Source organism: Neltuma alba, unplaced genomic scaffold (genome assembly GCF_004799145.2).
Source record: "Neltuma alba isolate B1F8T4 unplaced genomic scaffold, ASM479914v2 tig00013375_pilon, whole genome shotgun sequence".
Taxonomy (NCBI): domain Eukaryota; kingdom Viridiplantae; phylum Streptophyta; class Magnoliopsida; order Fabales; family Fabaceae; genus Neltuma; species Neltuma alba.
Window position 1 is genome coordinate 72,405 of NW_021637637.1, and position 23,420 is coordinate 95,824.

At 33.6% G+C, this 23,420-nt stretch overlaps 3 protein-coding genes across 3 annotated transcripts; 2 read left to right on the forward strand and 1 right to left on the reverse strand.

The window, feature by feature from the left end:
- Positions 1-1,012: 1,012 nt before the first annotated feature.
- On the forward strand, positions 1,013-3,371 carry LOC114736847 (probable indole-3-acetic acid-amido synthetase GH3.1). Its single transcript, XM_028924732.1, has 3 exons — positions 1,013-1,413; positions 1,508-1,609; positions 1,745-3,371. The coding sequence occupies exons 1-3, from the start codon at positions 1,094-1,096 to the stop codon at positions 3,099-3,101; spliced, it is 1,779 nt and encodes a 592-aa protein (XP_028780565.1). The 5' UTR covers positions 1,013-1,093; the 3' UTR covers positions 3,102-3,371.
- An 11,561-nt stretch (positions 3,372-14,932) lies between these two features.
- LOC114736848 (uncharacterized) lies at positions 14,933-19,328 on the forward strand. The gene is made up of 6 exons (XM_028924733.1): positions 14,933-15,234; positions 16,127-16,332; positions 16,684-16,975; positions 17,323-17,430; positions 18,125-18,369; positions 18,821-19,328. The coding sequence occupies exons 1-6, from the start codon at positions 15,019-15,021 to the stop codon at positions 18,903-18,905; spliced, it is 1,152 nt and encodes a 383-aa protein (XP_028780566.1). The 5' UTR covers positions 14,933-15,018; the 3' UTR covers positions 18,906-19,328.
- A 1,548-nt stretch (positions 19,329-20,876) lies between these two features.
- Positions 20,877-22,782, reverse strand: LOC114736849 (pentatricopeptide repeat-containing protein At2g29760, chloroplastic-like). The gene has a single exon (XM_028924734.1). The coding sequence runs from the start codon at positions 22,349-22,351 to the stop codon at positions 20,888-20,890; it is 1,464 nt and encodes a 487-aa protein (XP_028780567.1). The 5' UTR covers positions 22,352-22,782; the 3' UTR covers positions 20,877-20,887.
- Between the last annotated feature and the right edge of the window lie 638 nt (positions 22,783-23,420).

A 23,420-nucleotide genomic window follows, 5' to 3' on the forward strand; every position in this document is an offset into this window, starting at 1 on the left:
AAAAGTACATCACTTTGTAATTATATATTACCTTTTTCCTAATTATAAGATCTCGTTTGTAAACTATAAACGAGATCTTATAATTAGAACTGGAGGTAGTATATACATATTCTAACTAATCCATGGCATTAACTAAGAAAGAAATAGATTAAATACCCAAAATGAAATATGACAAGCACACACAAAAATTTTCAAACTCACGCTTTTAAAATTTTGTAAATTTTTTTTATCAAACATAAAAATACATGACGGTAATATAATATCACTAAAATATGGGATAAATACACTAATATTTTATAAGGCTTTTAATTTATATTATGAAAAATTATTTTCACACTCCGTGCACATAAAATTTATATATTACCTGCAATATTAAATATAAAATCTAGTTTAATTTATAATACAATTTGCATTACAAACAAAATTTTATACTCTTCTGATTCTAAGTATAAAATCTCTTTTATAATATAATTTATATTATAAAAAAAATTTTATATTTAGAACGGCAAACATCTATATAAGACCGAAGTATTACATGAGGAGGGAAATGGCCGGTACGGCTGCAAGACATCACTATCCAAGTCCAACAATTTTACCAGAAACGGGCCGTGTGGTTGGGCTACGCGTATTACTGTTACCCTCTAATACCTAAATTAATAAACGTGCTCTTGCTGACATGGCTTTCTCCCCTAACCCCACATGCCTCCCTCTTTTCTGCCTTCCTCTTCGTGCTGTGGCCCCCACTCTGTCCCCTCCTTCCCCTACACTCCCCTTTCTCCCCTTTTCTTTCATTTCCACCCCCCAAATAAATGCAAATTTATTATAACCTCCCCAGACTTGCCCCACCCCATTCCTCAAGGTTTTGGCCCCCACTCCTGGGTCCCACCCCACTGACGTGGCACTCCCCCCTTCCTCTCCTCTGTATAAATTCTAACCCCACTCCTCCGTCCTCGCTACCCCCGGCCTCTTTTCTCCTCCCCTGCCTTTCATCTTCATCGTCTCTCTCTCTCTCTCTCTAATCCTTTCCTTCTTCTCTGTTTCTCTCTCTGAATCTTCACTTCATCCATTTCCAATACTTACTTGTAAAAACAACATGGCTGTGGATTCTGCACTCTCATCCCCGCTGGGTCCACCTGCTTGCGAGAAGGATGCTAAGGCGCTGCAATTCATCGAGGAAACCACTCGAAACGCCGATGCCGTCCAGGAGAAGGTGTTGGCCGAGATATTGACTCGGAACGCCAACACTGAGTACCTGAAACGCTTCAAACTCGGCGGCGCCACCGATCGCACCGCCTTCAAGTCCAAGCTGCCCGTCATCACCTACGAGGACGTCCAGCCTGAAATCCAGCGAATTGCCAATGGCGATCGCTCTGCTATCCTATCTGCTCACCCAATCTCCGAGTTCTTAACAAGGTTCGTCCCATTCGAATCGTGAATTCGCTAATTTCATAATTTGAAAAACCGTGATTCTGATTTTTTTTTAATTATAATTATTGGGAAATTTCAGCTCTGGAACTTCGGCTGGTGAAAGAAAACTCATGCCTACAATTAAGGAAGAGCAGGATCGTCGGCAGCTTCTATACAGCCTTCTCATGCCAGTTATGAACCTGTGAGTTGCTTCTCGAAGAACTCAGAGTTGAATATCCTAAAAGAAAATTATATATTCAACAGCACATGTGCTTCTATCTTTTCGCACTAAAATTGGCATTAACTAACCCAAACGCGTTTTTTCTCAATGGAACAGTTATGTACCGGGTTTGGACAAAGGCAAGGGATTATACTTCTTGTTCGTCAAGTCCGAAACAAGGACTCCCGGTGGGCTCGTCGCCCGACCCGTTCTCACCAGCTACTACAAGAGTGACCATTTCAAGACCCGACCCTTCGACCCCTACAATGTCTACACCAGCCCCAATGAAGCCATCCTTTGCCCCGATTCGTTCCAGAGCATGTACACCCAGATGCTCTGTGGCCTCATAGAGCGCAACCAAGTCCTCCGTCTTGGAGCCGTCTTCGCCTCCGGTCTCCTCCGTGCAATTCGGTTCCTGCAACTTCATTGGTCTCAACTCTCCCACGACATCCGAACGGGAACTTTGAACCCAAAAATCACCGATCCGGCCATAAGAGAGTACATGGCCACGGTGCTCAAACCCGACCAGGAATTGGCCTGCTTTGTTTCCCAGGAATGTTGCAAGGAAAATTGGGAGGGGATCATCACAAGGATTTGGCCAAACACGAAATACCTAGACGTGATCGTAACTGGCGCGATGGCTCAGTATATCCCCACTCTCAATTACTACGGCGGCGGCTTACCACTTGCTTGCACCATGTACGCTTCGTCGGAGTGTTATTTCGGACTCAATCTCAACCCGATGTGCAAGCCATCTGAGGTCTCTTACACCATAATGCCAAACATGGCCTACTTCGAATTCATGGAGCACGGAACCGGAGAATCTCCTGCGAAACTCCTTGACCTTGTGGACGTCGAAGTTGGCAAAGAATACGAACTCGTAATCACAACCTATGCCGGACTATACAGGTACCGGGTGGGGGACATTCTCCGGGTCACCGGGTTCCACAACTCCGCCCCGCAATTCCACTTCGTAAGGAGGAAAAACGTGCTGCTCAGCATTGACTCCGACAAGACCGATGAGGCGGAGTTACAGAACGCCGTCGAGAACGCATCCAGGCTGCTGGCGGAGTTCAACACCAGCGTGGTTGAATACACAAGCTACGCCGACACGAAGACGATACCGGGTCACTACGTGATATACTGGGAGCTCCTGATGAAGGACCCGTCGAACCCGCCGAGCGAGGAGGTTCTGAACCGGTGCTGTTTGGAAATGGAGGAATCACTGAACTCGGTTTACAGACAGGGTCGGGTGGCGGATAATTCAATCGGGCCTTTGGAAATTCGGGTAGTACGAAACGGTACGTTTGAGGAACTGATGGATTACGCGATCTCAAGAGGAGCGTCTATCAACCAGTATAAGGTGCCACGGTGTGTGAACTTCACTCCAATCATGGAGCTCTTAGATTCGAGGGTGGTGTCGGCGCATTTTAGCCCCTCCCTGCCACGTTGGACTCCAGAAAGGAGAAGGTGATTTTTGGGAAGTGCATGAGGAACAACACTGACCCAGTTTTATTCGATTTTAATTTTTTTTTATCATAAAAGTCAAGGGTAGATTTTTTTCCCCCATTTTAAAATAGGGCCTGTGGAAAGGTACAAGATGATGGGGTTATGTAAGTTGGGTTCAATTAACTTGTGACTTTTTCTAATTATGTGTAGTAGAGAGTGGAATTGTTCAGTGTATGAAATGTTCCCTCCCTGTAATGATTATGAAGGAATGTAATGGAACTCAATAGTAGTTTCCCGTGGCAAACAAGTTCAGTGAATCCAATGCATTATTATTATTATTAATTACTACAACGCTTACAACAAACCATCAATACTACTCTGATTCCTTTTATAAAGTATGCTCACATATTTACTTCATCATTTCTCTTTGTATTTATTAATTAAGTTAACATGAGTAAATTGAGCAAAAAACACATTAATTGCCATGCAAGTAATTTATATTTAGGAACAAAATTTTTTTCTATGGGTGGTTATAATTGGAACAAAGTGTTACTAACAATAAAGTACTTTTCTCATTCTATTATACTACCTCTGGTCCTTAATATAGACCCCGTTTGACTTTTGTTTGGTCCTAATTATAAGACCCCAATCCATTTTGTCTCTTATATTTATGCATTTTTTTCCAAGATAGTCCTTCTAATAATAATAGTTCTTGCCAATACACTTAATTAGCAAGGATATTTTAGGTATGACAACACTTATTTATTACAAATAACTAACATAACGTACTTCCTTAATCTCCTCAAATAAGTCAACTGGGTCTTATAATTAGGACCGGAGGTAGTAAGTCGTTTCCAACATGTTTCATAGAACAAAAAAAACTTTAAACTTCATTAACTCTAATATAAAATTTAACAACTTTTCAATTTTAGCCATATTTGATATACACTATATCTCATGTACTTGTAAATAAAGTCATTAGAATAATAAATGGAGGGTAAAAAACTGTATAGTCATACAAAAAATTTCTCTCAGTACGTTATAAATAGGATCAAAAAATATCTTTTCTCTCTGCATTATAAATAGGACCAGAGGAGTATGTTGCTAATTTTATCATTAATTAGTTTTTTCTTTTACCCCTCATTAAATATTGGTGCATGTTATTTAATTCTTAAAGTTTGCACGCTTAATTAATTAGGGGCGAAGTTGGGAACTTACTAAATTTTCAGATAGAGTTAATGGCTTTTGATTTTTTTATGATTTTCATGAAATACGCTGAAAATAATTTACATATAGGATTGGAGTGGTAAGTGGTAACTATGATTTGCCAATTTTTGTTTCTGAAGCTGCTATTCAGCAGAAAGTTTTACACACGCACACGCACTTTGCCAACCTTGCTAATTATATTCAATAGGTTGGAGTAATTCAGAAGTCGCTCCTTTTCAAGAGATATAGAGTTGCTTATATTCCAATAAATTGCTATATATATCCAACTTCCATTCCTCAACCCAAGCTTTATTACCTTGATCGATGTATTGTTTGATTGATATGGGAATAGAAATGGAAACCCCTTCCTGTTTTTTTATTTGAAATGAAATAATTATCTATTCGCATTAAAAAAAAGAAGAAGAAGACTGAGCTGGCATTCTAAAATATCCCTGCTCATGTGCTATACCTTCTACTTATTAACAGCTTCACATGGATTTGGGAAACTCAGTTATAATTAATTAATAATTCAATAATTAAAAATGATGTTGTTTAGCTAGTTAAACGTTAGAGGTAGTTGTTTAGTTAGTTCGGAAAAAAAATTAAATAAATTGTCTTTATAAAAGATAATGAGAGATGATCTTATAATAAGGATTGAAGGGAGTATCAAGTATCAACTATCATGTTTGACCGCTCTACCAAAAAAAAAAAAAAACTATCATGTTTGACCTTTTCAATTTTTTTAAATTAAAAGCTAATATATACTAAAAATATCAAAATAGTTAAATATATTTCCTATATTCTCTTATAATGGTCAGTTATTATTATTAATAAACGCGTAGCTCAATTAATGAAATGGTGTTAGTTGAATTAGCAATAGCAACCTAGCCACTCTTATGATTTTATTCCACTTAATCCAAATTAGTCTAACCCAATATAATGTGGCTTTCAGGTAATGAGTTATTTGACGATAAGAAACTTGTCGTTTATTTTTTATTTTTATGTTTATATTGCTTTTATTTATCATCTCAGTAAATAAATAAAATATAAAATTGGGCTGATCTTATCTCTTGTTATTTCATTGACTCAATTAGCTCAGACTTGATTCTAACCCCCCCCTACTTAAATTAATTTTGATGCCCCCCAATTTGGGTTGAAAATTTTGAATTCAATAATTAAGCCGGTAATCATGGTCCCAAAAAAAAAAAGCCGGTAAGATGATAAATAATTAATGCGCGCGTCAACTTTATGTTATGGGAATATTGCTACAAGTGGAAGAAATCAAAGCACTTAAGATGGACACTATAATTTACGTAGTTGAAACAAAGTACTCCATATGTCGTATTACCACAAAAGCAAAAAAAGTACTCTATATGTCATCACCTATGACGAAGTAATATATTTATGAAATAAGAAACACTACAATTTACATAGTTGAAACAAAGTAGTGTGGTCTAATATATATACTAACTCTAGTTTTAAATATAAGATATAGTTGGCTAATTTGAGTAGATTAAAAAAATAAATTAAGTTAGTTATTTATAATATTCATCCGGTCCTTAATATAAGACCCATTTAACTAATTTGATTAGATTAAAAAAGTTAGGTAAGTTAGTTAATTATAATAAATGTGACATTGTTTTCCTAAAATATCATAATCATCTTTGTTAATACCCCTTCTTCCTCTTCTACTTGATTATGGTTAAGGGAGTATCCATAGGGGCAATTTAGAGAAAATTGATAAATATAAGAAATTGGTCTTATATTTAGGACCAAAACCAACTTAATAATTGGGTCCTATATTAAGGATCGGAGGAGTAAATAAGTATTGTCCTTCTTAAAATATCTTTATTAATCAAATTTATTAGTTAAAACTACTATTATTACAAGGACTACTTCAAAAAAATAAATAAATATAATAGACAAAGTAGATTGGAGTTTTATATTTAAAACCAAAATAAAAATTAAACGAGGTTTTATATTAAGAACTAAAGGTAGTATAAAATAGGAAACTTTCTCGGTTCCTTAATTAGCCATCTCTCCTTTTCCCCCCCTTCTATATTCTAACCACACAATTTCATTAATTATTCAAAATATTATTTTTACATTTTTAATACCGAAATGATAAGATATCATTACTATTAAATATTACAGGATAATAGAGACATTTTTTTTTTCTTTTTACACTAAAAAAACCTTTTTCATTATATACCAACTAAATGCCCTCTTAGACACATGAATCTTAAAATTAAAGTAAATGCTTTATGCCAACCAAGTTGATGGATATATAATCACTTGTCTTTATAAATCAATCACAAACTATTTTTGTTTAAAATGAGGTTGCATGCTTAGATATCAACCCATCCGATTCTTCTTAACTATCATTTTTTAAAGAATTTTTTTTGCTTTTATATATACCTGTCATTTCAAAATTTCAGAACATAATTAATTATTATTTCTTAATCATATTATTGTCTTCATTAACTTTAGAAGTCTAAATAATATTAATTACTAAAATAAATCAAGGGCAAATTAGAAAGTTTGAAAAGAAGTATAACATATTAATAGCAACTTTTAATAAATATGATGAACCAAGATTCAAATCTTCACTAAAAGATATGCCTACATTTAGCGCCTGATAATATCTAAAATAAAATTGCCTCTAATTAAAACCTAGATGATATGTACAAAAAGAAACGATGAAATTGTTAGATTACATATTCTTAATTAATTACAATATTTTATATTGAAATTCATTTTCATGCCCCCCATTAAGTGGAAAGCTTGGAACTTAATCAACCCAATTTGAGGACAATATGAATGTCTAACAACTCTGTTGCGTGTGGCAATCTAGTAACAAAAAGAAAAAAGCATTAAGCACACATAATTGGGTTCATTAATTAATATAATATAAATATGTAAACACCGTTCTTTTGATCTTAAATATGAAAGCTAATTAGAAGGTTTACTTTAATGTTTGAACATAAATATAAGAATTTAATTTATCTTGTACATTAAATTTATGATTCATTTTATTACTTTTCTTAATTTCTAAAAATTAATTATCTGTCTCCTATATTAAGAAGTGGAGTTTTCGCTTAAAAAAATAAAGCGGAGTTTTCGATGCTTTATCTTCGTACCTTTCTCCTCTCACATACCTCATTTTTAATATCATGATAAGGCTTATATGCTCTCCCTTTCTCACAATGTTGATGCACTTTAAAAAGTGATGTTACAACGTGGACCCCTTACTCTTCCAAATAGTTGAACAGCACTTTCTCATTATTTTTCAATTGAATTATTTCAACTAACTCTTTTAGATTGGTATTAAATATATAAAACAATATATACAATTGAAAAAAGAGCTTAAAAGGCATCCAACTTTTCGAAAAAAAGGATTTTTGATAAAAATAAAGATCATACTATAATTATGGAATTTATGTTAAGTTTAAATGTCATATTTTCTATCTATTTTATTTCCTTTAATTTATATAATTTAATATTTCAAGTTTGTCTAAAAATTAACAATTCAAGGCACGTGGTCGTTAGATTTTTCTTTTCTTAACTGAAGTGCGTTTCCAAATAGATCCTCTTTTAGTGACTTTTGCCAGCTCTTTGTCAATAAAACAATCAGCCTTTGAATTCGTGCTAATTATAATTACAATTTTTAATGTTAAATTCATTTTCATGCCCCCCATTTAGGTCTAAACTTTGAATCCAATCAACAAAATTCGACGACAAAATGAATACCTACATGTGCTAGGTTAATGTTAGTAATTAAAATAGTAAGAAAATAAAGCATTAATTATTCAAGACACCATCATTTACATAGTTGAAACTAAAAATCCATAATTAATTAATAAATATGCATATATGATGAGGAAGGTACTACTTAGTTTCCTTATATTAACTTCATCGTTAATACTATTTCAGGGGTTCTCAAATAACACTGACCCAGGTAGAAAAAGTGACTTGGATAGTGGACCCCTTTTGCAAAAACATGTTTCGCACTAGATATTCTGCTTTTTACCCGTAGCTGAATAATAATGACAGTTCAAACACTTATTTATTTGTTTTTAGCGATTTAATTAATTAAACCCTAGCTGTAGGCCTCTTAATAAAATATTATGAAAAGCCAAAGATTTTTGTTCTCATATTATGAAAAGCCAAAGATTTTTTTATCAAGTGTTGCGTGTTTGCATGTTTAATAATCAATAATCTTAATCTCCTCCAATAAATTAAGTACCTCTAGGAAAGGCATTCTTCTTTTGCTAGAAAGAATTGATTTTCTCTTGTGCCACACAAAGATCATGACTTAGATAAGAAAAATATATTAAAGGAGCAGCATCAGACAAAAACCACGTTAAAAGGTTTTAAAAGCTGTAATTAGCTTCTCATGATCGAATGTTATTGTCAGATGTTAAGGTTTGCCTACCATAAAATTTTAGAAAAATTATCCCTCAATTTGATCTTAAACATAAAACCTAATTAAGGGATTTGTTTTAGCCTTTTAGGCTTGATGATTTTCTTTGTCATCCTTGTTTAATATTTTCTTTAACATTACTCTGATTATTTTTCATAATTTTTCCTCACTTTTTTGCCATCCACATTTAAATCCCTCTTTTGATTTTATGAGGAAAATGACACCCCCGTTTTTCATATACATAGTAAAAGTAAATAATCCACATAGACAATTTTCTCAATTTTGTAAATTAACTAACTAGATCTTATATTTCAGAAATTAATGTTGGATGTAGATGAAGTAGTCTATAATCAAGGCCAAGTTGCTATTAATGAAAGAAGAGGCCGCCAGACAAGTTTGGGTTGTATCAGACAAGAAGGAAGGATGGAGATATGTGAAGAAGACTCTCTTTCAAATGATATTTTGAGAATTAATACTGAGGATTGTTCTGGAGAAACAAACAGACAATATATATAATTAATTAAGGATTATGTCGTCCCCAGACCTTGCTAGTTAGGTTAGGTTATGAACAATTGTGGGTACAAAGTTCATGGATTCCACATATTGTTCTTATTGGATCATATTCATCCACATCTTCCTCATGCTCATTTTTCTGATTCCCAGTTTTCAAAAGGAAAAAAAAAAGAATTATACGAAGATATAATTTATAGTTTATATATATTGATAATTACTGGTCTCGACACAGCATCATTGTTCTTATCATTACATCTGAAACAGTCTGAAAAAAGTACAGGAATCTCCATAATGGTCGAGTGCTTTTGCATGGCGGTGAATCTTCTTCTTCTTCTTCTTTTTTAATAAAATTGTTTGATATGATAATTAAAGAACAGATAATTAATTTTTAAACATTATGTCGAATATTTATTACAAATGCAACACGATGTGTTAGTTAGTGTGAATGCTTAATTAGCACAGATTCGGTGTCTCAGGGATTAAATATGAATCATCATAAAATATGACAGTCTTCTCTTTAAAAGATCGGCGGGATTAATCTAATATAGTAGCCGAGTAGGAGTATCATCAATTTATAAATCCTTTCTTCATCAGATATATTTTCTCATGCCCTAAAATTACTGTAGAACTTGATTGCAGCTGTTCCTTCCAGCCATGTGTGTGTGTGTGTGTGTGTGTAGTGATATTGCCAGCCATGGATGACCTAGGCTAAGCTTTTAAAGCCGTTTTAATGTGAAGAGGGACCTGCGGTCCAATGCCTTCCCAACTAAATATAATGGACCAAAAGTGAACGCTGTCTTTCTTCTCTTTGGTCCTAAAAGTGCACTTTCTGGTCCAACCCTAGCATGTTCTTGCTTCCCTAACCTGATCTTCTCGTGGGCTTCTTAGGGTTTATCCTGAGATTTAGCCGACCAGATAATCAGCTTATTAATGTTTGTGGGTTCCCATGTTCATCATTATACTATTTTTGTCTCTGTCTTCTGAGGTTTTATATATATCTCACCAAATTACGTGCTTTTTTTGTCATTGGGTTGATCGATCCATTGATGTTACTGTGAACTACCTGATACGACTGTGTAGCTAGCCAGGGTTTATCCTTTTTTATTAGTGGTTAATTACCTAATAAATATTCTTGTCAATTAAAAAAAAGGAAAAGATTCCTTGACATGACAAAACTCAATCCTAATTCCCAATACTCTTTGTCGCTGTCATATTCATATAATTTCACTTTTAACACAGAAGTAGAAATAAAATAGCTATATATAAAATAGCTATCCTGTAAAAGAGAAAAGCATATATTTGAGATAAGTCTGGAAAACAAGAAAACATGCCATGTGCAGAATCTGCAGCTTTCTTATCCAAACTTTTCTGCAACGAATCGTTCATCAGACTTTACCTTAGCTATGTTATACATATATATATGTATGTATACATTTAGGAAGACAAATTTGAACCACGAATTTAATCCTGAGGAAGCAATATGCAGAAGCAGAAGAAGATTAGGCGACTGAACTGATGATATTGTTGGCCAGGATGCACACAAAGAGAAAGAGGAGGAAGGCACATAATTAATATTATCCTCATTGCCTCCTTGTTCTTACGTAGAACAGAGACAAAGGCAAAAACCACTCATTCTATTTGTCTGCTTTTAATAGGATCAAAGTTGGCCATTGTCTTGTCGGTGAAGTTTTCAAGTTCAATGAACTTTTATGTGGCTGGCCTTGTGCAGGTTTATATGTATATATGAACGTTACAAGCAATTAATATATATATATATATATATATATAGAGCTAACTATACATATCTTCTCCAGACACGTTGCATGCACACGCTTCATTTTGTTGGGTCTGTACCAAAACCAACCTGACCATCACCTCTGCTACTTATGCCTCTCAGTTCGTTTTGGACCTTTTTTTCTTTGAAAAAAATTATGAGACATGAAACTCGATTTTTAAGGTTATTATATGTTGGTGTTTGGAGTTAAATTTGATTTTTAATTTTAACTAGGTATATGTTCTTTTTTCATGTATTTTTTATTTGGAGTTTAATTGAGAATGAGTCGTTATATTTGGGGTTTGTGAACAATACATTTTTGTATATTGATGTGCATGATGATATTGATGATTCACTTATAATAAAGTCCATGCTCATCTAAGAAAATTTATTTTGGTCACTTGTCTTTTTTTTTTTTTAAATTTTCGTTATGTTGTTGCTATTTTTTTTTTTTGGGTGAAAATAATTTTTCATACAATTTTGGGAAAATAATTAATTATGCTTCATTCTGGTAGGAGTTGTATTTGGGCCAACAATTTTCTTGGGCTAACCATTTTGGCAAGTGTCTGATGGAATAAAGAAGTGGACTTTTTAATTGGGCCAGCCCAAGTGATTGTAGGAGAGGCCTTGATGGAGTTAAGTTAGTCAAACTAAGGACACATTACCTAAACTTTGTCTGTAGCAAAAAAAAAGAAAAAAAAAAGGACACATTACGAGGCACAGTTCCGAAAAAGAAAATGGACACATTATGAGGCGTTTGTAGAGGTGGGAATTACTGCGGGCTTAAAAGGACTGGTCCTTCAGGGCTGAAATTTTAAAAATACCCCAATTTATTAGGTCCGGTCTTTAAGTTATAGGGTTTAGGGCCGGCCTGCGGGCTTTTAACCTGTTTAAGGAAAAAATACTATTTTTTTATAAAAAAATAAAAATAAACCAATGAAATTATTAAAAAAAGATATAAATAAATATAAAATATCATCATATATACATATCCATTAACATCCAAGAATATCTAAAACATTCATTAACAAGATAATAACATCCAAAAGTGTTATCTATAGCGTAATTGTGCAATAAATAAACACTATCATTAATCTTTTGAAACTTCATCGTCACTATAATTAATTACTCTTCTTCATAAGTATGCTTTTCTTTTATAACAAAAATATCAAATTTTTCTTCTTTATAGCAATTTTACTTTTAAATTTTACAATCTAGCTATTATTTTACTTTAATGTGAGAAACATTGTTGTTAAAACTCATGAATTTCTAATTCAAATTATAGAATCACAAGTTATATAAGTATAAAAATACTCTATTATCAAATATATATAGTTTAAAAATATCAACGTATATAATATAAATCAAATCATTATTAAAATCCAAATTAACCCATTTTTTAAAAATTTAACTAGCTAAATTATTGTCTAACACTAAATTTAATTTTAAAATGATAATGATAACTAAATATTTGAAATATTATTAACAATGTAAAAAATTAATAACATTAGAATTATATAAAAAATTTAAAAAACAAAAAAAATATAAAATGGCTTAAAAAGGCCGGCCCTTTTAAGTTCTCAGCCCTTCAGGACCAACCCTTCAGGGCTTATTTCTCATTTGAAGGGAAAAATATCAAACCCGACCCTTATAATTTCAGGGCCTAAACAGGCTTAGCCCTTTTTCCCGTCTCTAGGCGTTTTGTTTAAAATTAGGAATAATTAATTGGTAAATCTTTATAGTTTTAACTAATTTTGAATTAGATCTCTAGAGTTTTTTTTTATTTGTATTAAGTCCTTCTACTTTTATCTATTTTTAATTAGGCCTTTGTATTTATTTTTCTTTTTATCAAGTCCTTATAAATTCACCTTATTTTTAATTAAATCCCTGAATTTTTTATTCTTTATTTTATAAATTCTAATAATACTATTCTATTAACATAAAATAGTATATATTATTTAATATTAGTTTATAAACAATAATATTTTAAAAATAATAAAGTATTATAATAATTTTATTTTTTGCCAGTAAAAAAAATATTAATTATTCTAAAAAAGTTTCCTGAATTAATTAATTATATTACTTATTTTTTATTATATAATTTTTAATTTAATTTCATTATCAATATTTTATATTTCAGTATTAATCTATTTAATTAAGTTTATATTTAATTACTTAATAAAAATTAAAACTACATGGACCTAATTAGAAATTTAGTGAAATTATAAGGATTTGATAAAAAGAAAAATAAATACAAGGGCTTAATTAAAAATAGGTGAAAGTATAAGGACTTAATTAAAAAAAAATATAATAACCTGATTCAAAATTTGTTGAAACTATAAAGACATCCAGATTAATTAACCCATATTTATATTTATCATTTTTCTTCAAATCAATTTGCCTCTTTTGTAAATTGATATAAACTAACGATACATATAAATATTTTAGAGAAATCATGTAACATATATTATAATTAAATAATATAGCAGCTTTTTTAATTTTCACAAATTATTCAACAATTTTATATTAAGAACAAAAAATAGTATTATTTTACATTGTAACTTGGTATCAGAGCTCTGATATCAAATCCAATCATACATGTTATTAGATTTATATATTTGTCTTACCCATAATGCAACCTCGTCATCAACAAATACATCAACATAAAATAGTTTATTTGACAGAGCTTCTTAGGCTTTGTTTGGGTGCTCCAAAACCGTGGTTTCAGAAGCACTTTTCCGCAAAACGAGGTAACCTCATCCATATATTTACTTTGTAATCCGTAAAAGCACTTCTGAAACCATGGTTTTGTTTCTATCCAAACACTCCCTTATTCACATCAACCTTATCAATTTTAAGGTCATGAAATGTGAAAATATACAAATAACTTGTTAGTTTTATTGCATTTTCGATTCTTCTTGTCAAAACTCTTGTAAATATTTGAAAATTGAATCGAAAAACTTTTCATTTTATTCAACTTCTTTGATTAATAATTTAAAAATTCTATGAGTACTCTAATAAAAGAAAACTACCATGGGTAAAATATTTAGAAAAAAATTGGTGGATAGTTTCTATTTGTGTGAAGTCCTACAAATACTTTTTTTATGTATAAAAACACATATTAGTTCTTCTAACCAGTAAAATTCATAAAAAAAAATTTATTTAATTTTGTTGATAATTTTTATTTGATTAAAAGCATCTACATTCATTATTAAATAATTAATAGTAATTATTAAGTAAATTTTTTTTCAGTTAAATACTTTTTTTTCACCACTTACGGCTATTAGTTAGCAACAATCGATGCTAATTTGTTTATATATATTGAGAAGATTATAGATATAAAATCGCTTTAAGCTAAAATCATACTGAACTTAAAAATCTTATAATGTATAAGTAGGTAATTTATTAAAATTTTCATATTCTATATTAATTAATAAAAAAAAGATAGGAAAAATAAAAAAAAAGACTTTAAAAATATAAAAATTTGTAAATAGGGACTTATCACAATATTAGTATGGCTTTTGATAATAATTGATGAATAATGTAATTTTTTAATTTTTAAGATTTTTTTTTTATGATTTTTCCTAAAAGATACCCATAAATTTACGTAAATTGAGCTGCTTCGTTCGTAATTCAGAAGGAAATAGGGCTTTTTTTATATTTAATTGATTTTATATTAATGTTAATGATATTAAACATATACAGGCCATTGGATTTTACTCGAATATTAATGATGATACATATTTGATAAATAGTGCCAAAATTAAGATACGTTTTAAATTTTATATGGACGTAGATATTCATGGACAAAACAAAAAATTGACATAGATATTAATGGTTAAATTCCTGCTTTAATTTATTAAGTAATACGTTCCTCAAACGACATCATCCATTCGTTTGGTTGTTTGTCGTTTATGCCCGTTGATCTTTTTCCGGCTTTGCCTTTCCTTTGGGTGAGGCGTGATTACCTCTGTGGCTGTAAGTTGGGGGAAGCGAGACCAAGGTTGGTGGTGGTGGTTGTTTTTCATGGCAACCCTTGCCTCCTTCCTCTCGGCTTCTCTTCCTCGTCTTCCTCATATCCCGTCACGTGCCCGATCTAGCTCCTCTCTGCTCTTCTGCATTTCTCCTTTGAGCTCTAACTTGAACCCTAGAAAATTTCGGACCCCGTTTCTTGTTGTTGCTTCGTCGGCCCAATCTTTCGGTGATTCCAGCTCCGAAAGGCTGAGACCCAAATCTTCAAAGGTTAGTTCTTTCTTCTGAATTGTTCGTATGATCTGTAATTCAAATGGACTTCTTGAACCCTTTTTCTGTCTTTTTTTCTTTCCTGGAGCTCCACGTTGCCATACCTAATTTTAATTTCTTCTTGGTGCCTTTGATTGGGTCCTTTTATCTTCTTCTGAGTATGAAATTAACTGTAAATTTTAGATATTGAGTAATAGACTTTTTACTTTGTATGCTGACTCTGGTTATGGTGTGAAGTCACTTGGAGCTGGCATGGTCTTTCATTCAATTCAGAGCAATCCAAATGCGTTACTTAATCAAATTTGCTTTTAACTTAGTAGAACAGCATCGTATTACGCTTAGTTACAATAGCATTTTTAGGTTTTGCTTATCTGTGTTAGTTGTTGTTAGTTAAGTAATCCATTTAGCAAGATTTGAATGGAATTGTATACTAACTACGGTAGAACTGGTGACAAGGTATAGATGATAACTTTATCACTTACAGTATGATGGCATGAACTTTTTCATATACTAGAAGAACATGTTTTGAAGAAAATATGATTAGTGATGGGTTCATGCTATTGTGTAACTCTGAACCTGTTGCGAATAATAGACTAAGCGACCTCGTTTCATAAATTTTCAGTTAATTACCATATTCTTTGTTATTTTCTTTTTACTCGATGGCTTGGATTTATCTCATTTTTAACAATAGAAGGTATTATGTTTTATATTGACATGTGCCCGCTTTCAAAATGATGGTCTAGGAGACAAATCTTTTATTGCTTATTTGGAAGAAACTGCAGAGCAGGCTTTTTTTGAAATATTCCTTCCATAGGATGGAGAATTGCTGGTTAGATGTTGTGCTGGTTGTGTTTCACATATGAGATGCATAATGGTTTTCTTCTTATTTCAGAAATCTGTTCTCTTAGAGTTGATACATGAGATAGAACCTCTGGATGTAAGCCATATCCAGAAAGATGTACCACCAACTACAGTGGATGCCATGAAAAGGACTATATCTAGCATGTTGGGTTTGCTTCCATCTGATCAATTTCAAGTTGTCATTGAAGCCTTGTGGGAACCCCTTTCCAGATTATTAATTTCTTCAATAATCACGGGGTAAGTTCAATATCTAGTTCCAATTGCTGAAACAACCCCCCCCCCCCCCAAAAAAAAATTCTGTGACCCCAAAAAGTATGGAGAATTGGAGACCAAATGTTTTTTTTTTAACCTAAATTATACCCTGTTGAATCTTGTAAATGGTTTCTCTGCTCAATGGCTGGTTTTCCTATATTAGGGGATAATCCTTACATTTGGGAGTAGTATGGCTTGGCCCAACCTTTCTTTTTTTATTCTATGCTTTTTTTTCCCCTGTTTGAACATACATTTGCAAATGCTTATGTTGATCTATGAATCCTCGTGTAGTTTTAATTTTGAAGCATTATGGAAAAATTTTCTCTTTAAATGCAGGTATACATTGCGGAATGCCGAATATAGATTTTGTCTTGAGAAGAACCTTGATATGCATGAAAGAGATTTAGAAAACCCGAAGGCAGAAAGTACTGAGCTCAATGCACATGGGTTGATATTTGACAGGTTAGATGTAATTGGCTTATGCAGAAGAAATGATTTGTCTCCTGAAGTTGATAAGTTGGATGAAGAGACAGTTGGGAATGTTGGATTTCAAAACTTTGGTGAAATGTCCACTGAAGTTCAACAGTATATTTATGATTTGCAATCTCGTTTGTCTTCCATCAAAAAGGTATGCCACCTAAATTCAAGGATGTAGGAATAAAGAGTTTAGTGGGAGACTTCTTGGGGTGGGGGATCATTTGGTCAATGCAATACTACCTCCGGTCCTAAATTGAATTACAAATAAGATCTTATGATTAGGATGGGAGGTATATGTTTTATATTGGACACCCGTAGATGCTTGATGCTCAAATATCATGATGCGTGATCTCAGCTGTTAATTTTGGATCTGTTCTAGTTTGTGTGCTTTGCTATGATCAATCTACAATTATGTTCCCTGTATTCCAGAAGGCCATCATTGCGGTATATGGCTTTTAATTGTCTTTTTTGTTTTGTTTTATTGGAATTTTTTCAAAGGAACTTAGCGAAGTGAAGAGGAAGAATGCTGCTCTTCAGATGCAACAGTTTGTTGGGGAAGAAAAAAATGATCTACTGGATTACTTGAGATCTCTTCAACCTGAACAGGTTTGTCTTCTTCAGAAAAAATCATAACTGGCATTGCTCTTAGACCTTGTTTTATCTTTTTTATGTTGTGTGATGTTTATATGTTATGGTATCTTGCTATAGTTTAGTGTTATGTGATTTTTCCTGGCTCTGGTTTGTCATCCTTGCTTGTTATGTTCATTTATTGCTCTGCAAGATTTGGATACCAAGTGCTGAGAATCCTACTCAGCTGTCATATTCTTGTGTTTGTCTATTTTGATTATGAATGACCCTAAGGAAAGAGTAGCGTGGCATCTAGTATCTGGTAAAAAGCAGTTACATTGCTCTCTGCTTTTGGCACATCTTATGCTTGCCCTTTGTGTCTCTAGTTTCTTTGTCCTTTTCTCTTGATAAAATACTTTTTCAGGAAAAAAAGGAAGTTCACATGATTTTCCGAGTTATTCTTTTTTAAATTTTCTTCTGTTCCTTCATTATTGTGATGAAAAACCTTAGGATGCATTTGTAGCTAATGTTTTTATTGTCCTCTCTTCTGTGTGTTTCTCATTTGAGTGCGGCTTTATGAACTTGTCCAAACCTGTTCAACTAAGTTTCCAGCCTTTTTTTTTTTTTTTGGGGGGGGGGGGTTTGTGGGATGAGTAGGTTTTCACTTCGCATATATTCCCCCCCCCCCCCCTCTCATTTGTGCCAGTGACTCATGCTATTTGGCCCTAAGCAGGTAGCTGAGCTATCAGAATCGACATCCTCTGAACTTAAGAATACCATCCACTCTGTTGTCCACGGTCTTCTAGCTACTCTTTCACCGAAGATGCATTCAAAAGCTTCTACAATGTCCGAGAACACAACTTCTGGAACTGCAAATGGTGGGATTGAGGATCGTACTGAATTTGTTGAGAATGCTTCACTACAATTTCAGCCTGTTATTTCATTAACTCGGGACTATCTGGCCCGTCTGCTCTTTTGGTTAGTTATATGCTATACCTTTGTACCTTATTTATCTGGATATCTACATTTTTAGTAATCATACCGGAACAAGTACCAGAGAAGTGATGTTAGCTTTACAAAAATTGTTACTTTGTTTAGTTTCTATCTTTGGGAACTTGACGCATGTCCTGACCATTTAAGAAACTAAACCTTTAATGTGTAATGTGATTTGCATTCGCTTTCTTGAGACTGGGGAGGGGGTAGGGTGAGGGAAAAATGGGTCGGTAGCAAGTAGAGTTCTTTTGGGGGGTTTGAGGGGAAGGGGTGTTAGGGGGATACCGTAGTCTAAAAGTTCACCGTAATGGCAAAACAATAGCTTACTGATGATTGTTTGTGTTTGGCGAAAAGCAATTTTCCAGTGCTGTGCCTGCGGATGCTAATATTCTCAACAAAACTGACTTTTGGTTACTTTTTCTCCTCCTCCTTGTAGGTGCATGCTGTTGGGACACTATCTTAGAGGCCTTGAGTACAGGATGGAGTTGATGGAACTGCTCTCCCTGAGTGATGATAGCTGAGAATGATTGACCGGGAAGTGAGTTAATTGCTTGAATCCTGATCTAGTTTCGTTGGTGCCTTCTGTATATAGACATGTTGAGGTTCTCTGCGACCTATCTTTTCAACATCAAGAGGTTAGAGCATGGAAGCAAGTGCCGTGTTGTTTCTGCTTGGAGCTAGAGTAATCCTATCTTATTTTTCTGCTAAATTGCCACTTCGTGCATCTGCTCTTGTTGCTGGACCTTTGGGGAAACGAAGCGGAACTATTGTCGCCAGGTTGAATACATCATGGATTTTGGAAATTCTGAGACTGCGGCAGACCGAGGTACAGGATGTAGACGTGATGTCTTAACATCAAACTGTCATTTATGATCTTGATCCAGTAATAAAGGGTTAATAAAATTATGAATAAATTTCTAGTTTTGTGAATCCTTTTTAATTTTGGTTGTGGTGAAACTTTCTGCAATTATTTTAATATTCACATCTGTAAAGATACTCCAATTAATTCTATTTTATGCTCTTCTTCTGTACACTTTGTTATTTGGAATTTACTTAACCTGAAGAATTAAAGCTACAGTAGATGTTATTTCTACATGTGTCTGATAAAACCTAGTGAAAGTTGCCCTGTCTGGGTGAATAGTCCGATACTCAGAGTCAGCGACGCCAATGTCGGGAGGTGGTTTTGGTTCCATTTCATGTGTGGCGTGTCAGAACGACAGGATAATTATTGTGACACATTTAATGATCTGATCTTTAATCGGTCGAACTAGAAAAATTGGTAATTTGACTTTCGGTTAATCGGCTATTCTTTGTGCACTTCGAGTGTTTAAGAATCAATCAGCTTCAGTTAAAAATTGAGATGGGTTAATAATTTTAGATGTATAAGCTGAACTTCATACTAATCGGTCTCTTTGGTCTTTACCAATGCAAATGTTTAATACTACTTTATACCAATGCAAATGTTTAATACTACTTTAATTCTCAATATAAGAGTTAGTTGACTAATTTGAGAAGATTAAAAAAAATAAGTTAAGTTAATTATTTGAATTAAATAAATATTGTCTTTTTTAAAAATATTCTTGTTAATTAAGTATATTGGCTAGAACTACTATTATTAGAATTATCTTGGAAAAAATGTATAAATATAAGAGACAAATTGGATTAAGATCTTATATTTAGAATCAAGATAAAAATCAAATAAGATTTTATATTAAGGACCGAAGGTAGTAATATATAGCAATAGATACGTGCCCTCACCTGGATTCAATTGATTTTCCAAGACTTCTTGGGATTGTTTGGTTTCCTCTGAAAGTGTTTTTTTAAAAAGTATTTTTATGTAAGTCGAGACAAAATTCTTCACATATTTATTTTGTATACCATAAAATCACTTCTAAAACTATAGTTTGGTTTTCACTCAAAAACCTTTTTAAAACAACTCATGGCTCAAGGTTCAAACTTGAGCATTTGGAGACACCTGAAAATGCCATGGCCAAATATTTAGACAATATTGTTAGAAATTAGAATTATGCTAATCAATATATATTATATCAAGCTCAACTGTATTTGAATTAACGACTACGAACCAAAAATTTTATTGAGCCAGCGATCAATCTAATCTTCAAATATTCAGAACTAACCACGATCAGAGTACTGTATTTTTTTTTTTTGGGGGGGGGGCATTTACAGGTTTCAGAAACCTATAGCATGATCCGTACATGCCGATTGGAAAAATTATAGGGTAGGTTGGCGTTGGTGTGCTAGATTCAGCAACGTGTGACTGTCCGTCGACAAAGGAGAACCATTAAAACAACGATAATCACTCACCCGATAACCCGCGAGCTTTGGCAAAGATTTACATCTCATATGGCCATAGTGAGTATGTTGCCAAAATTCAATTTTAAGCCCATTCCTTGCTTCTTCTTTTTTTGCTTTAATTGTCTATTTTTAAGATTTTGTTGTTCTATAACCCAAAAAAAAAAGGAGAAAGAAAGAAAGAAAAAAATTACTCAGATGCTGTCTCCCAGCAATCTCTAGTCACAGCATTTCTACCGACAGACAGGCCTGGTACTCTCAGATGTTTCACCAAGATGGCCAATGTATTATATATGTCCTCAATTTGAGGATGTGACAAACACCCAACAAGAAACTCATGAACAACTCCATCCAAGCTAATCCAGCTATATCCTGGTTGCTTCTTTATCTCTTTCTCTCTCATTTCCGTCCTTAATGCTGATACATCACTCCAATGGTGATTCGAGGCAAAAGCATTAGCCAACATTACATAGCCTGCAGAATTACTCGGGTCAGCCTCCACAAGCTTCATGGAAACCTCTTGAGCCAATTCAACTCTGGAATGGAGCAAGCAACCTCCAAGCAGTGCACCCCATACAAAATTGTTAGGCTTGAAAGGCATGGATGTTACAACTTCCAAAGCTTCTTCTAGCATGTTCCCTCTTGCAAGGAGATCAATATAACAAGCATAATGTTCTGAGTTAGGAGAAATCTTAAAGGTCATATTCATGTCCCTGAATATTTGACGTCCTCTCTCTAACAATCCAGAGTGGCTGCATGCGCACAAAACCCCAAGAAATGTTCCAGCATTAGGTTTTATGCCAAATTCAAACATTTTGTAGAAGAGCCTCAAGGCATTCTCTCCCTCACTGTTTACTGCAAGACCCATGATCATAGCATTGAACAAGACAACGTCTTTGGATTCTGCATGTTCAAAAACTTCCTTTGCCCTATCTAAACTCCCACATTTAGAATACATATCAAGTAATGCTGTAGCAAGTATTCGGTTTGATCCAATAATACCCTTTCGTCCGTTGGACATCATGTATTCATGAACCCGCACACCCAGATCCAAATCACCAATTTGAGCACAAGCTGAAAGAACGCTAACCATGGTAACGTGGTTAGGTTCAGTTATTTGATCTTCCACCATCGTGCGGAAAAGAGTTAAACCCTCCAAAGGTAAACCATTCTGAACATACGCATTTATCATAGCATTCCAAGGAAGCACACTTCTTTTACCCTTAGAAGAAACCTGATCAAATCTGTCTCTGCTCGTCTCAATCATTCCCCATTTTCCATGAAGATATATGAGGACTGTATTAATGGAGTCACGGCAAATTTCTTCAGGGTCAGTGTTATCAACAAGTTCCGAAAGAATGGCAACCCATTTCTGAATAGTTGGTGTAGCAAAGTTAGAACATGCTGACAACACACTGACCATGGTATCATTTTCTGGATGTATATTTTGCTCAATCATCACCCGGAAAAGATTCAAAACGTCTTCACTCTTACCCGATTCAGCATAACCTTTGGCCAACGAAGTCCAACAGCTAACCACTGTTATGTCAGGAATTTCATCAAACACTTTAAGTGCAGAGACCAAATCATGAAACCCTTTGGCGTAGACTGAGACCAATCCATTACTAACAAATAAATTATTAAGCAAACCCATCTTCTGAATTTGAGAATGAACTTGCTCAACGATACGGGCATCTGCGGACGAGAAGCATGCCTTGAGGAGGAAAGAAAAGGTGAAATCATTAGGCAAAAGAGATCGTCGTTTGAGATTCTTGAACGCAGAGAATGCGTGAGAGGATTGACCCTCATCAGCGAGGACTCTGATAATGGCATTGAAAGGGAAGATGTTAGGATTCTGAAGTTGATGAAAAATCCGGAGAGATACATAAGATGGGTAACGACCAATGAGACGCGTAGCGACCCAATCGTTTTGATGGGCTCCTAGTTGATAGATGCGAGCATGAACTTGAAGAAGATGAAATCGAGAAATGGGGCCTCTCAAGAGGGCAAAGATGTTTATAAAGCTTGGGCATTCTGGACGGGAATGAAGAAGCCGAGCAACAGAGAAATGAACCTGGAATTTTTGGACAAGATCACGTTGGGAAGGTAAAAGCATGTTGGGTGATTCAGAAGCGCAGACTTTGACTTTAAGAGTCTTCATAAACGTTGTGCAAAATGCAAATGATTGAACTCTTTGACGCACCACATTCTTAGTGAAAAATCACGGTTGCGATCTATGTACTATAGTTGCATTGCAGAGCAAGAAACTCCAACTTCTCTCTAACCTTCCATTGATTTTCCTCTACTTCCCAAATTTTTAGATGAGTAAAATTTTATTACCTCTATGTTTAATCCAAGAGCTAAATTTTTTGTCCAAAAAAAAAGGCTAAATAATGAATTTGGAGAGATTAGAAAAATTAGTTAAATTGGTTAATTGTTATAAATATGTGTTGATATTATCCTTTTCAATAATATGTATTGGATGATTAGAATTATTCTTGATGCGAACTCTTTATAATCAATAGAGATATTTTTAAAAAAAAGAGAGAAAAAGTAAATTGAGGTCTTATATTTAAGACTAAATTAAATTTTTGTAAATTGAGGTCTTATATTTAACACTAAATTAAATTTTTAACTAACTCTTTTATTAAGGATAGTAATATATTATGAATAAAAAATGGTTCAACTCCAAAATTGACGATGTGTTTTTTTTAATTTAAAAA